Source organism: Mastacembelus armatus, chromosome 16 (genome assembly GCF_900324485.2).
Source record: "Mastacembelus armatus chromosome 16, fMasArm1.2, whole genome shotgun sequence".
Taxonomy (NCBI): Eukaryota; Metazoa; Chordata; class Actinopteri; order Synbranchiformes; family Mastacembelidae; genus Mastacembelus; species Mastacembelus armatus.
Genome location: NC_046648.1, coordinates 2183324 through 2199054, shown reverse-complemented (window position 1 = coordinate 2199054; position 15731 = coordinate 2183324). Strand labels below are relative to the sequence as shown.

The 15731-nt window shown below is 43.2% G+C and overlaps 4 protein-coding genes and 1 long non-coding RNA gene across 5 annotated transcripts; 4 read left to right on the top strand and 1 right to left on the bottom strand.

Moving 5' to 3' along the window:
- Positions 1-51: 51 nt before the first annotated feature.
- Positions 52-4401, top strand: LOC113122367 (transmembrane protein 222-like). Its single transcript, XM_026293665.1, has 6 exons — positions 52-200; positions 392-476; positions 736-767; positions 867-963; positions 1050-1180; positions 3758-4401. The coding sequence occupies exons 1-6, from the start codon at positions 82-84 to the stop codon at positions 3843-3845; spliced, it is 552 nt and encodes a 183-aa protein (XP_026149450.1). The 5' UTR covers positions 52-81; the 3' UTR covers positions 3846-4401.
- Positions 4402-4839: 438 nt separating this feature from the next.
- On the top strand, positions 4840-6259 carry tpbg1a (trophoblast glycoprotein 1a). The gene is made up of 2 exons (XM_026293663.1): positions 4840-5135; positions 5284-6259. The coding sequence occupies exons 1-2, from the start codon at positions 4879-4881 to the stop codon at positions 6257-6259; spliced, it is 1233 nt and encodes a 410-aa protein (XP_026149448.1). The 5' UTR covers positions 4840-4878.
- A 941-nt stretch (positions 6260-7200) lies between these two features.
- On the top strand, positions 7201-11727 carry kdf1a (keratinocyte differentiation factor 1a). The gene is made up of 4 exons (XM_026293950.1): positions 7201-7497; positions 7812-8857; positions 9258-9332; positions 10594-11727. The coding sequence occupies exons 2-4, from the start codon at positions 7831-7833 to the stop codon at positions 10677-10679; spliced, it is 1188 nt and encodes a 395-aa protein (XP_026149735.1). The 5' UTR covers positions 7201-7497; positions 7812-7830; the 3' UTR covers positions 10680-11727.
- Positions 11728-12986: 1259 nt separating this feature from the next.
- LOC113122528 (uncharacterized) lies at positions 12987-15213 on the top strand. The gene is made up of 4 exons (XR_003294865.2): positions 12987-13112; positions 13302-13702; positions 13807-13971; positions 14393-15213. It is a non-coding gene; the product is annotated as an uncharacterized LOC113122528 (long non-coding RNA).
- nr0b2a (nuclear receptor subfamily 0, group B, member 2a) lies at positions 13290-14256 on the bottom strand. Its single transcript, XM_026293945.2, has 2 exons — positions 13675-14256; positions 13290-13533 (listed from the first exon to the last, which is right to left on the bottom strand). Exons 1-2 carry the CDS (start codon positions 14210-14212, stop codon positions 13292-13294), a joined length of 780 nt encoding a protein of 259 aa, XP_026149730.1. The 5' UTR covers positions 14213-14256; the 3' UTR covers positions 13290-13291.
- Positions 15214-15731: the final 518 nt, after the last annotated feature.

Below are 15731 nucleotides of genomic sequence, written 5' to 3'. Positions count from 1 at the left end.
GGCTGATCCGCGGTGGCGACGTCTGCGCGCCTCCGCCCCCACGCCGCCGTGCGTCACTGCTATCTGTCAGTGTGAGCAGTGATGGCGGAGGTGGATGACATCGACATGATGATAAACTACCACGGAGATTTCCTAAAAAGCGACAGAAAAAGCAGCCGCTACCCTTATTGCGTCGTCTGGACACCCATCCCTATTTTATCGTAAGGAGCTTTAGCTTTAGTATTATCTGTGCTGTGCTGCGTGTTTGGCTTCTGGTAACATCTCACATTAGCTGTTTTCTTTCAATACACGACTGTTACTACTTCAGTCTGTTCCACGGTCAAACGTGCATTAATTCAATCAGACGCTTCCATGTATTGTTTGTTTTTCTGCTGGGTGCTGCGTCCTGCAGGTGGGTGCTCCCCTTTATTGGCCACATGGGAATATGCACCTCTTCTGGAGTCATACGAGATTTTGCAGGGTCATACTTTGTCTCGGTGAGTGTTGCATTTGTACCTAATTTGTCCTTGTAGTAACGAGGTGGAACTTGACCTCCTTCATCAGTGTTGTGGCTCAGCAGAGTCCACCCACATTAAAATGAGATGATCTTCAGAGGAACAGCTGCTGTGATGACCTGGAAACGTGACCTCTGGGTTCTTCCAGCTGCATTTTCATTGATTGCATTCATCTTATTTTTTTAGTTAAGTCCATTTGTGGGATTTGTTAAAAACAACTTTTTCTCCCCCCCACCCTTAGGAGGACAACATGGGCTTTGGTAGACCAACAAAGTAAGTTTATTAATCCAAATGTTTAATTTTCATAGTATTTCAACAAGTAGCTCACATATTTAAAATAACACACTGGCTGATTGTTTACTATTATTGCAGGTATTGGAAACTTGACGTGGACAAAGTCTGTGGTAATGGTGCTGCTACATGGGACAAAGCAGTGCATGATGCATCTGAGGAATACAAATGTAGGCCGGTAAGATATTATTTATTTATTTAGGACTTTAACACACTTATTTATTATTCATACAGTAATACATACTTTTTGTGTTTTTATTGCAGCACAATCTGTGCTTTGATAACTGCCATTCCCACGTCGCCATGGCCCTCAACCTCATGCGCTACAACAACAGCACGTCTTGGAACATGGTGAATCTGTGCGCGCTGGCTCTGGTTCACGGGAAACACGTGAGGTTAGTGTTTTAGCCATGTCTGTGCATTTTAAGAACAATATGCATTTAAGTCCTACCCTGCTTCAAGTCGGGATCTGTTCCATGGGAGTCCAGCACATAACGTATTTAACTGCAGAGGGCCTTTCTGGTTTTTAAGAAAACTTGGGTCCTTCAGAAAAAATTTTAAATAAATCAGTATCTTTTTCTATGTGGGCCAGTGATATTTGATTAATTTAGCAATTTAACAATTGGATAGAAGCAGCTGGGTGTTCACACCAATTAGCACCTGACATATACAGTGGGTACGGAAAGTATTCAGACCCCTTTAAATTTTTCACTCTTTGTGTCATTGCAGCCATTTGCCAAAATCAAAAAAGTTCATTTTATTTCTCATTAATGTACACTCAGCACCCCATCTTGACAGAAAAAAACAGAAATGTAGAAATTTTTGCTAATTTATTAAAAAAGAAAAACTGAAATATCACATGGTCATAAGTATTCAGACCCTTTGCAGTGACACTCATATTTAACTCACATGCTGTCCATTTCTTCTGATCCTCCTTGAGATGGTTCTGCTCCTTCATTGGAGTCCAGCTGTGTTTAATTAAACTGATTGGACTTGATTAGGAAAGGCACACACCTGTCTATATAAGACCTTACAGCTCACAGTGCATGTCAGAGCAAATGAGAGTCATGAGGTCAAAGGAACTGCCCAAGGAGCTCAGAGACAGAATTGTGGCAAGGCTCAGATCTGGCCAAGGTTACAAAAGAATTTCTGCAGCACTCAAGGTTCCTAAGAGCTCAGTGGCCTCCATAATCCTCAAATGGAAAAAGTTTGGGACGACCAGAACTCTTCCTAGACCTGGCCGTCCAGCCAAACTGAGCAATTGTGGGAGAAGAGCCTTGGTGAGAGAGGTAAAGAAGAACCCAAAGATCACTGTGGCTGAGCTCCAGAGATGCAGTAGGGAGATGGGAGAAAGTTCCACAAAGTCAACTATCACTGCAGCCCTCCACCAGTCGGGGCTTTATGGCAGAGTGGTCCGATGGAAACCTCTCCTCAGTGCAAGACACATGAAAGCCTGCATAGAGTTTGCCAAAAAACACATGAAGGACTCCCAGACTATGAGAAATAAGATTCTTTAGTCTGATGAGACCAAGATTGAACTTTTTGGCGTTAATTCTAAGCGGTGTGTGTGGAGAAACCAGGCACTGCTCATCACCTGCCCAATACAATCCCTACAGTGAAACATGGTGGTGGGAGCATCATGTTGTGGGGGTGTTTTTCAGCTGCAGGGACAGGACGACTGGTTGCAATTGAAGGAAAGATGAATGCGGCCAAGTACAGAGATATCCTGGAAGAAAACCTCTTCCAGAGTGCTCAGGACCTCAGACTGGGCCGAAGGTTCACCTTTCAACAGGACAATGACCCTAAGCACACAGCTAAAATAACAAAGGAGTGGCTTCAGAACAACTCTGTGACCGTTCTTGACTGGCCCAGCCAGAGCCCTGACCTAAACCCAATTGAGCATCTCTGGAGAGACCTGAAAATGGCTGTCCACCAACGTTCACCATCCAACCTGACAGAACTGGAGAGGATCTGCAAGGAAGAATGGCAGAGGATCCCCAAATCCAGGTGTGAAAAACTTGTTGCATCATTCCCAAGAAGACTCATGGCTGTACTAGCTCAAAAGGGTGCTTCTACTCAATACTGAGCACAGGGTCTGAATACTTATGACCATGTGATATTTTAGTTTTTCTTTTTTAATAAATTTGCAAAAATTTCTACATTTCTGTTTTTTTCTGTCAAGATGGGGTGCTGAGTGTACATTAATGAGAAATAAAATGAACTTTTTTGATTTTGGCAAATGGCTGCAATGACACAAAGAGTGAAAAATTTAAAGGGGTCTGAATACTTTCCGTACCCACTGTAGATGCCTCATCGCGGGGCATCGACTTTACAGCTTCTAAACGTATGACCTCCTCTTTCCCTACACACGTGTTTCATATAAATTAAAAGCAAAAAAACACAAAAAAAAACTTTAGCACAAAAAAAGAGAACTTCCAATAGCAGAACTCGAAGTTGGCAGTGGAAAAAAAATGGTGGCTAACAAACACACCTGAAGCTTTATATTTATTTGTCGCTAGAAGGATGTGAGCATTAAGACACATCTGGCTCAGAGACCCCCTCCCCTCATTATTCTATGCTGACCCACATAGAGAACGCTGCCGTCATAGTTTGTGCTGCCTCTGCACATACACTCCAGTGGCACAGGCGTCTGTTAATGAGAAGCGGAGCCATGTAATTCATCACTGACAGCAGTGCTCCCCTGTGTGTCACCACTGGAGGTCACCTCTCTGCTGGGGCTCCCTTCACCAGCAGGGTGGGAAGGACAGCAGGGTGCAGGGGGGGTGAATCCACAGGGGGAGAGGGGAGATGTGAGGCCTCTCGGACCATGTGACAACATAAACAGACCTTACCTGTCCTTATCTGTCCACAAGGGGAAGTTTGACTGTCCCTGCCCCACACACACACACACACACACACACACACACACACAAATGCTGACTCTAACACATTGCTTGCTCTCTGTCCTTTAGCTGGGTCGCATTCCTCAAGACCTGGCTACCCTTCGTCATGCTGTGCGGAGTTCTTGCCATGTTTATCCTAACATTCAACCTACAGTGATGGAGCGAGCAGCACGAGATGACTCATACACATATACTGCTTATTTTTTTATACATTTGCATTGTCATACATGTTGTATCACGGTCTCTAGGACGGAGATTGAGGTCAAAGCCTAGCTGTCTGTGGGTTGTTTTGCAGTCAATGATTCCTTTTAATTTTATGTTTATATTTATGATTTAATAAGGTAAAAAAAAAAAAAAACATTGCTGTTTTTTTCACAAAGTGGTTTCTGTGTTTTTGTTTAGTTTATTAAGAATATAGTGAAGAATTGTAGTTTTCATTAGTGGTAATAATGAATCGGTTTCCAGCCTGACTAATGACCTTTTGAGTGACAAATTGCTACAAAATGGACCATGAAATCTTAATGCTGATAATATTTATCAATTATTTATCTGAGATATGTGCTGCTACCAAAAATGGCATGATACAGGCCCCTGATGTGTAATATTGTGACATTGTTTTTTAAAATCCTCCCCAAATCCCTTCAGTTCTCTTCTGTCTGGTGTATAAAGACAAATGTGTGAAGTGCTTTTTTATTTTTATTTATTTTTTTATTTGCTTTTCTCTAGTCAGAATTTTAATGTTTTCATCCTCATGCCAGAATGTCTAAAATAACTGCTAAATTATACAAACCATGAGCAATACAGCTTTACATTAATATGCATTGTTTTTGTTTTGTCATTTTTTTTAATGCTTGGTATGTAAATAAGTATTGATTATTGGGTGGTATCAGCTCAACATTTGTTCTACTGTATACAACACCTTTTGTGGGTGTTCTAATTGTTCTCTGTACCTTTAAGGGAACCACATACTTTTTCCTACAGCAGATTCTGCGTGATACGAACTACCATCAATTTATGGGGACCGTTATTCCCAGAGTGTAGCAGATGAGGAGAGACTGATACTGGAGCAGGCACACTTTGCCACCTCTGCAGTATAGGATTAATTCGTGAGAACAAATTTAAAGTTTAGCTTATTAATGCATTTTTTTTCTTTTTTTTAAGCTTTTTTTGTCATTGGCTGTAATTTAAAGATGTGTATTTTTGCAGTCCTTGTGTTTTTGGCAATTCTTTGTGTACCATGTCAGTGCTTGGAGTGTCCTTTTGGCTGTGAGTGTTTCGGGGTCACTCGTACAGTGAAATGTGTTTCCAAGGATCTGCTCACGGTGCCACCAAGTATCCCAGGATACACAAGGACTGTCATTATCACAGGGAATAATATACACCAGATTGCACCTGATTCATTTACAGAGCTGGAGAATGTCACCAACATCATTTTGAGCAATAATAGGTGAGAATGTCAGTGTTAATGTGTATTTAATAAATATTTAAAGTCTGTTTCTGTGGATGTGTTTTGCATTTACTTAGATTTGTAGTGAAGCATGAGAACAATATTCAGTGTCTAAGGACAGATGTTACAGCGTTAGTCGTCTTCACAGGATTACAGAGATGGCATCCCACAGCTTCTCTGCTCTCATCAACCTGCGCTTCCTGGACCTCAGTGGGAACCAGCTGGCGCTCATCCATCCGGAGGCCCTCAGCATCCCCAGCAGTCCCCTTCAGGAGCTCAACCTGAGCCGCTCGCTGTACAACTTCACTGCCCTGACAGACCTCACCACGGCTCTTCGCTGGGGTGGCCTCGGGGGGCTCCTCCGCCTCGACCTCTCTGGGAATCGCCTCTCCCTGCTGCCCCCGGGGATGTTCTCCCACCTTCCCAGTCTGCAGCAGCTCTTCCTCACTAACAACTCTCTGGTGGCTGTCTACAGTGGGACCTTCTCTGGCATGAACCGTCTGGAGATGCTGGACCTTACGCACAACTCTTTCACGACATTCAGGGCTGATGCTCTCCAAGAGCTTGAGAAGCTTGGGAACATCCACATCCTTCTTGGTAACAACCCCTACGCTTGCTCTTGTGATATCCATAATTTTGTTACTTGGTTGAACGAATCGAGAGCACAGGTAGATGTGGACAGTGTGAGATGTGCCTCACCGAAAGGGTTAACTAACATCCAGCTGACAGGGCTCAGTGTCCAGGCCATTGGCTGCGTCGCTCCAGTCCCAGCAGAGATGGCTGACATCACCCTGCAAACATCCTATGTCTTCCTGGGGCTGGTGCTGGGGTTTGTGGGCATGGTGTTTCTTTTTGTGGTCTACCTGAATCGCAAAGGTATGAAGAAGTGGATCAACGAAATGAGAGATGCGTGTCGGGACGTTCTGGAGGGATATCACTACCGATTTGAGATCGACTCAGACCCTCGACTGGGGCAGATCTCAGCAGAAAACAGCAACGGCAGGACACAGGGACATTCAGGAATAGCTTTCTCACAGCAGCTGCCAAATGACACTTGTATTGTCCAGGGCCCAGCAAACAGACAGGCCAAACAGGTGACAACCTCCCCACCTGTGAAGTTATGATTTCTTACTGAAGGTAGAATAATTTGACAAAAAATGTACGTAGTACTAGATGTGAGTAAATTAGGCAGGTAGAAGTAACTGAAGTTTTCCCAGTACATCCTACAGTTATAACTTATGAGTCTGTTTAACAGAATTTTGTCCATGTGTCTTTGCTTTTTGGCACCAGTCTTTAAATACCTTGAAAATACTGAAGACTTTCATGAAGATAAACAACATAGATGGTAGCTCAGCTGGTATGGAAAATATATGCTGTCATAGCTATCCAGCATGTTTCAAAATAACTCCTACATAGATGATGCATTATATACTAAAATATAAAAGTAATAAAAACATGATCATATATTGTATATTGAGTATTGAGTAGATTTCACAATATGATCTGCTGTAACATTCAAATGAATTGACATTAACCCTCAAACTTACTACTCACATGTATTTACATGACTTAGAAATAAAATCATTTCCCATTTCTTGCGCTCCTGTTGTGACTGCAGTGAAAGAAGGAGTCCCCATGCTGCACACATTCAGATTTCTCTCCAGGTGAGGTGGTCCTACTATTCCAGTTCAAAGAGCGTGTGATGAAGTGTTTCCATACAGGGAAAAATAGGGCAGAATGAAAGATACGGTTCGGAAATGCACCTGCTGGCTCTACAGCTGTGCACCTCTGTGTACCTGGCAGACCTACATTTTGTGTGTGTATCGACAGAGTTTCTGTGCATGAATTTACTCATGGAAATGAATAGGTTGTGTTTGTATGTTATGGTTCCAAATTACAGTCTGAATATAATAAATTAAATTGTTTTATTTGTCATTTTTTAATCTATATATTCTATCCCCTGACCCCTGCCCTTTGCTGGTTTTTTTTCCCACCTCGTTCCTTCAACCCGCTTTCAAAATCCGCCTTACGTGACGTCACGACTTACCTGTGGGTGGGTGTCGGATCTGGGATAGCAGTAGCCTCAGGTAACAGCGAGACATTTGGAAGCGCAAGGCTGTGGGTTTTACCAAACAGAAGACGGACCGGATGAGCTGAGCGTTGCTGTTCGGTCGAGGCACCGGGCTCCTGGTTCGTGAGGTCGTGAAGTACCTGGGCTGGAGGTGTGTGGGCGGCCGAAATCCGCCTTTACTTTCTGTGTTTGAGGCGCCAGCACCAGAAGGTTTTCTCCTCCGAGACTTCCGCGGTTCGTTCGCTCAACAGGTTGGATAAAGAAACAGCCACGACTGCTTCTTCTTATGCTGTAAGTAAATGTGTTGTGTGTCAGGTCGTGTTCGGTCAAATGTCGACAGGGTCTTTGTCTGCACATGTCCCGTGAAGAGAAACAGCGCCATGAAAATGCTTATCACACCTGAAATCAACGCACCGCGTTATTTACATTCTGGGAATTTCGGGGGTGGTTGCGTTACCGGGAAGAGCCTGGTGTTTGTGACTGAAACCTTAAATGCAGGTTGTTTTAACGTGCCCTGGTGCGTGTAATGGTGTAAGCATGTGTTGGCAACAAGCAGGGAGCTTTCCAGCTGCTTATTGTTTCTAAATATGCCTCTCCCACACCAGGGCCCAGGTGTTTTGAGCCATGCCTGGCCACAGCACAGGGGCCCCCCAGGCGTCCCGCCACCACAAACACCACAGCTCCAGCTCCGCGGCAGAAAAGTACAGGCAGGTCCAGACCATATCCAGAGACAGCACGACAGGCCAGGACCCCTGTAAGGATCCTCAGGAGCACCACCCTGATCGTTCCCGGTATCCAGACAAGTACGGTCGCAGCAGAGGGCACCCACAAAATGGCACGGGACGGGGCTCCGAGACTATAGGATTTATTCCCGGGTCAGCAAACGTTGCGCCTGCCAGCAGACATCCCTGTGGCTCCTGTGCTGCTGTGGGCTGGAGCAGCTGTAAGGCTCTTATTTGCTGTGTACTGACCTGTGGGTTTTATGGCAGTCGAGAGCCCTGCCTGCCAGTTCACGAGAGCTCCACAGACCATCACTCCAAAACAGCCGGAGAGCCTCACCCCCCTAATGGCATGGCTGTGGCCAACCCCACCTGTGGAGTCCCACTAGAGTCTAATAGGTCCACGAAAGTCTCCAAGTTGCCCACGAGCGACAGCTTCCGCTACACGGATGTACGCTTCGCAGGTCAGACAGTTAACTATCCTGTTGCTGCCCCTAAACGGACCCGTACACCTGGCAAGGGGGAAAGCCAGCGGCCAGTCAGCAACACCAGCCTGTTATCCCGGGAAGACTATGACTTGGACGACCTGAGTGACACAGGCACAGACATTGACTCTCTCATCACCAAGAAGCTGCTGGAGCTTTATGCCCTGCACCAGATAGACCAGCTGGCTAAGTGCACGTCCGACTCCTCTTTCTCACGCAAGACGTATGAGATCAGTGAACTCATCTACAGCATCGCTCAGGACTACAACCTGGAGGAGCAGGAGGCCGAGTGCAAGCTGGTGCACGGGGTCATCCGCATCAGCACACGAAAGGGCAAGAGAAACAAGGGCCATCAGTCAACAGGGCAGCGTCCTAACGGGAGGAGCAATGGCACCCTCCCTGACAGTGGTAACGAGACCATGACCAACACCTTCTTGAGCAGTGACTGTAAGAAAATCATTTCTTAAAAATAATTAAACGTAATGTTTTCTTGTTGTGTAAATATTTATAAGATACCACATGACAACCTTGTCACCACAACCTGCCTGCAACATACCAAGTATACCAATCATCTAACCAGTCTTCCTGTAATGACTCAGTGTCTGTTGGAGCTGAAGGGCTTTTGTCTGTCTCATCATTTTAAGCCTTATTTCAGCCCTTACAGTCAGTGACCTTGTAACAATTGGTTGAGCTGAGGCAAGTTCAAACAGGTCCACGGTGTTTTCTAAAACGCACTGTGCAATAGACAGGATGACCGAATTCATTCGAAAATGAAAGAGTGTGTTAACGTCTGTCGTGGCTCGTTTGCTTGTGTTCGTTTTAAGTTTTTCTTCTTTTCCTGCTACAGTTCCAGAGGTTAAAGTGTCAGAGCAGACGCCATCAGATGAGCTGGCGAGGAAAATGAGACATCACAGCGGGAGAAGTGAGTACATGGGAGGATTTTCCATCACGTGCGCACAGACCCTTTTGTGTCTCCCTTAGCGTTTAAAGCAAATGCACATTTGAGGAATTTAGAGTGGAATTCGATCCAGAATCGATCAGCACCAGGACGTAGAAATACTACACATCATGTTGTGAATTGGACTCATTGTGCTGGTTCAACAGCATTTTAAGAAAATCCATTTCCAAATTTGCTCAATCCTTTTGATTCTTATTGAATCTCTTTAAGGAGACTGGGGAGAAAAGGAAAGTTTTTATTTAACAGAAATGACAACAACTAAATATTTATTCTACTTAATCATTTAGCAAATACACACGATTATAATAACAAAGATGTTTTGCACACGATTGAACTTATCATTACCCGAAGGTGAGATTTTTTTTTTTTTTTGCACTGCTACTGGTGACAAAATCCAGCAGCTGGCTGAGGCTGAAACACTTCATGTCTTTCTCAAGTTCTCTAACATTCTTACAAGAACCAGTTGGGTGGTGAACACTGTTGTTGAAAGGCAACAAACTAAATGCCGGATGTGAACATATTGAATAAGGGATTCATTAGCAGTGAACCTACAAACTTGGAACCAGATCAGGAATAGAACTGGCTCTAGCGCTGACAGAGCTGAAGTCTTTATTTGGTATAATTACCAGGCCGGTGTGTGCATCACTGCGTTGGACTTCTTTAAGATCCATTGTACCTGCTGCAGCTGCAGGCCTTTTCTCACCTCCTGTCTACTCTTCCAGTAACATATCTCTCTGTAAACAGTGAAAGCTCTGCGTTCCTGCCCTTTTCTCTGAATATTACAATCCCTTGTTCATTAGCTGCCTCCTCCCCTCACCTGTCACCTTACACCTTCCTACCAATCTGCCTCGCTCTCCCCTCCAGCTCAGCAGTCATGCTAAAGCAGCAGATCAAGTCACATTAAACATCTGCCACATAATGTCCCCTGGTTTATAATGGCATTTTAGTGAGCAACTTAGGTTACGGATGAATCATTGCACAGCAGGCACTTTTTTTGTTGTTGTTCTGCAAAGAGGCTGTTAAAAGGACAGGGTGTCCTATTACATGTCTTTGAATGAGGGTGAACCACTGTGCTTCTGCGATTTTCACACTGCAGCCTGGGAATGTGTGAGCATCTCTGCTCGAACTCAGTGTCTCACGTCTCCTTTTGTGCATGCCTGTTTCTATCACTGACGTGTTTTTAGTTTGCACTGCGTTGAATTTATTTATTTGTTTTTTCTTGCAGTGTACTCTTCTAGCAGCACCACAGCTCATCACAGCTACCATCATGACACAGAAACAGACTCTTCCGGTGCTCCTCTGCTTCTCTGAAAGGCAGCGCGGGCACAAACGGACCTATGCTGACATGGGATGTAGCCAGCTAGGTAGACGATGTTATCCTTGTGTTATTGAGTATGCTGTTACACAGAGCTTTAGGCAGTTTTTCTTTATTTTTGTGCTCTGGTTAATGTTTGCTATTGGAGTGTCGTGTGAATTCATGGATGTTTTATCTTTCGAGCAAATGACCCAGTGAGGAAGTATTTTTTTTTTTTTTTTTTTTTTTTAATTACACAGGGAAAGGCAATGCAAGTTTGTATGTATTAGTATATGCAGTGTTTAAAGTTGTTTTCAGAAAAAGAAACATTGCTACACTCCTTGAAATCTTAGCAGTCAGGCCGGGGGATAGAGACCGATGGTGTATCATAACATTCTTGTTTATGCAAGCCATTGTGCATGTACTGTATCTATGCCTGGGCTCATTGACTAGTGCCATTTAAACTCAAGCCATGTTTTGAGATGCGTATGTATATACAGTATTTTTAAGTCGATGTTACACACTGAGTTCTTTAACCAGTTTTTTTAAAATTCACAGATAAATTCTGTTTTTAACAAAATAAAAGTCTCTACGCTTGTCTCGTGTGTAAGGAAGTATCTCTTTAATAAATCCTACCGATGTTGAGCTGACTCAAAGAAAAGTTAGCGTGCTGTTTCGTGCTTGCAGAATTTTGTGTCAATTTCTTCCCTCCCCCACACAAGTGGAGATAATATGTTCATGTTGTTTAAATATAAGCAGCTTCATTGTCTTTGCAACCGATTACTTGTTCTCATATATCAACAAGTCTTTCTTTCACAAGGGTTTCTGACACTTTTGTCTTTAAGCTATTTCTCTGCTTTATGTCTTGGCTTATTGTTGTCAAGCTCATCTCCCTGAGGTCACTGTGTTAAAGCAGGCAGGCTCTTTCCGCCCTCAGCGAGAGAAGGAACTTGTTTGGCTGGTTCTGGCAGAAAGGAAATAAAATCCTGGGGTTTGTCTTTATTTATTGCAGAGGGATGTAGCAGCGCAGAAAAATCCGCCTCATTTAAGGAACTTGTATTGAAATCCTACTGTGCATCAAATGAATTTATCAAAAAAGTATATTTTAGGAAGTGGTATGTCTTCAGACGACAGCTCATTTTTTCAGCCGCAGACTAAAAATGAGCACCAAGACGTAACAAATGTGTTTGTTTTGTCTACAGTTGGTTAGCTCATGTATTCTCAGTTGTAGTCATAAATACTGTGCTGTTTTGTGTAACAGGAAAATGTATTGGACAGCTGTGTGCAATGTAGGTCAAAGGGCAGTTGTATAATTTGTACTCAACAAAAGTCAAACTTGAAACTTTTGATTCATATTCTTCAACGTCCTGTGTTGAGCTTTTAAACTGGCTTTTCTGTTGAGTCCTGCTTGTCCTGTGTAACCCCATTTCCTTTGGCTCTCTGCCCCCACCAGCACATTCCTGTTTTACCAGTATGAGGTGTAAAGGCTCACTGTTTCACAACTAACATACCACACAGGCGAGGATGAATCAGGAGGGCTTACTCTGTGTCAGACTTGGCCTGCAGTTTGTTACCAACAAGCTCAGATTTCTGGGAGACTACATTCAGACATTCCTTCTACTTTATTTTGTGAACTTAAAATACGACACCTCATTGGTGGTTTTTATTTTGTTAAATGTTCAACAAAAGCGACATGATTTAGCCACTTTTTACACTTCTGTCCTATAGTTTGCCTGTTGTAAGAGAGCTGGGATCGGCTCCAGCAGATCCCTGTGACGGGGAATAAGGGGTGCAGAAGATGGATGGATAGATGGATGGAGTTTGCCTATTGTTTGAGTTCCACAATTTTCCATAAGAGGGAGCCAAAGTACTTCTAGAAAAAAATCAAAAAATCACATACTGTAATGCTTCAACCTTGGAGATAAAACTGTCAGGCTCAATATGATTTTGGCTTTTGTTTGTTCTGAAAGTTCATTGTGTGATAAAAGAAATTAATCTCCAAACCTGAACCATCACACATTTAGAGCTGATTTCAATTACATCAGTTTATACTAATCTCCATCTGTGGACGCCCTGGTGTCTTGGCAAGAATTGAATAATAAATAGGTTAAGCAATACTTGGCTGCCTAACATGTCAACAATGATGGACCTGCCAAATGAACTGTAGGAGTGAATATGTTCAGAACAAAGTGTCATCACATGCATTAAACAAATATTGTGGCACGCTGGGCTCCCTGTGAGTTATTTAAAGAGATTGAGAGAGAACTTCGTGTACAAAAATATATTTATTTGACATGTTCTATAAATGCAATTTATAACACTAAACCAAACAGAAAACATTCAAACAACAGTGGATACGGTCAGTCTTCGTGTGGAAAGTCAGATCTTTGCACTTCAGTGGAGAAACTCTTTTCAGACCAAGTTGAAATGAACTGATCTTCAACATAAAGGTAAATTATTTGTAGTGTCATGTTTTTTGATTGTTGTTTTCTTTTGACCTGTCCACTCTCAGATATTCCTTTGTTTCATTAGGGAACATCGCTCGGCTTGGTCAACAAATATTTCTGCGTCACCACTGGTTAAAAACATTTCAACTTTCTCCAGGACAGTTTCATGAAGTTCATGTCGTTTATCTGCAGAAGAGCATGTCAGCCAGCAGCTCCAGCAGATCGGCCTGCCCTATCACTGGTCGGAAGAAGACTTCAGTGATGAGACTGGGCGTGATGCTCTGCAGCACGGAGGCTGTGAGGAGGAGTCGAGCAAAGCGCTCCTGGTCTCCTGGGTGAAGGAGCTGGACCACCTCACTGAGGGCGTGCTGAGCTTCTTGTTGCAAGCCTTCAATGAAGAGAACCGCCTTTAGATCTGGGACATCTGTTGAATGTAATGGAAAAAATATATTAATTTAACTACTGGACCAGAGATTGTTGGTTAGAACAAAAAAAAACCCAAATTGATTGGTGCAAATTTCTTGTTGTTTTTTTTCTAGGGGAACAACATCAGATGTATGCATACCTGGATTAAATATTGTGGTTCCTTTGAGGTATGCATACTCCTTTGGACTCAAATCCAAACTCCAAAACTTTTTGAGGCAAGACTTCAGCTTGCTGACACCTGCCTTGGTGGGCTGCTCCCTTTCCATTCCAGGGCTGTCCTGGCAGTTCAGGAGAATCTTTTTCAGCATGCTGTCAGCAGGGGTGTCCGTCACCTCAAAGTCCACATGCTCCTGCGCCAGGCCCAAAATGAAGAGTGGTGTCCAGCAGCTCTTCAAAAGCAAGAACTGGTCGCTTGGTGGCAGCTGATTAAAAGCTGGTAAGTTCTTCATGAAATGGACGGTTTTAACCAGAACAGTTGACGCTTCTTTGCAAATCTCAGCAGGCCTTTTCAAGCACACTGTCCGTCGCAGCTCACAGTTGCATCTGTGAGGAGCTGAGAGATGATAGTTGAAGTTGTCTTGGCTTGCTTTGCTGTTATCCATTTGGCTGAGGATCTTGTAGAGGATAGGGTTTGAGAGCCTGTCACTGCTGGCTAAACAATTACATCTGTCTTCCATTGTATAGTTTGTATAGATCGTCTGTAGTCACAGGTAAGTGGCCTCTCGTACGATGGCCTTGTGAGTACTGCTGCTGCTGCCTCCAGTGTCCCGGGCTTTATAGGGCCAGCTTACCTTGCTAGGTGGACCTTGACTTGTCAATACACTCACACTGTGAAAAACAACCATGTGTTCTGCCAGGTGACTGATGGAATAACCCTGGAGAGCTGATTACGTTTTCTCAATGAAAAGGAGCTGGCGGAGTAACACCTGGATATCAAAAGGGTTGGGCCTTATCTTGCAGTCGGTGTCATTAACCCAGGCAGTACCAAGCTACCAAGGACTGTAGAGGTAATCATCCCCACGCTCTGTCCCTGCACACTGCCAGCTCACACCTAGAGGGCTGGAAATAGGCCAAAGCAGAAAGGGGGTCATTGACCTTTGAGTTAAGTCATCATAAGGAATAGCAAATGTTTTTTTTTATTTTTAAATACATGTATTTCATTCTAATTATAGACCAGTACTGGAATGGTAAGAAATTCAAATTATTTGGTATTAATTGGTGCTGCAGAACAGCCCAACCCTGCCCCTGATGAATCAGTCAGAGTCAACCAACATGTCTTGCCTAAGAGCTCGACAGTATTAGTCAGGATTTTATAAAGAGTGAGGTCATTGGACCCTCCCCAACACAACCTTCATCAATTAGACAATTTTGTCCAAAAATAAGAATTTTTGACATATGTGGATTGTTTAGATTTTATTTATTCAGCTTATTTATTTACCCATAAAATGCCTGTATGAAGCTATGCTTAGCACTGGTACATTGTTCACCATCTTCGTTTTGCATATTAGCAAACTAACATTTTCTATTTCTAAACAAAGTACACAAAGTCTTCATCCAATAGCTGCTTATACGTTGTACAAAAATATTAAAACAGTGGAACTAGAGGAAATATCGTCAGTCATTAGGACCTTGGGACCATTATGGTGGACTGACCACTGTGGACTGACCCTGCCATCCATAGAGCCATGCAGCTAGCAGTATCTAACTACCTAAATCAGCTGCCACAGCAGGCTGCCACCAAATTTAACAATTTTGCTACAAAACCCCAAATTCATAAAAAGAAAAGAGGACTGAGGTACCAACCATGGGTCATGTCACTGGGTCAGGCCTGGCTGAGGACTTTTTGCAGCATATTGTTCGACTCTCTCCCTCCTCATTTCCATTTCTCACTGATGAATATCTAATAATGACATAAAATGGACAGGGTATGTGGACATGACCATATAATTTTTCTCATTCGTTTTCACTCAGGCCCATTTTTCAAGACATTAAGCTCAAATTTCTAAACAATTAGTTTGATGTATACAAAAGATTAGAATTCCTCATTCATTCTTTGGGTACGTGTGTGTAAAAGAGTAAGTACAGTTCTTTACAAATCTACACAACAATCACTTGTCTATAGCTCACTAGTTAAATTTGATTCAAAATTGTAAAACTCATTTTTTCATCATTTGAACATCACATGCAAAATTATCT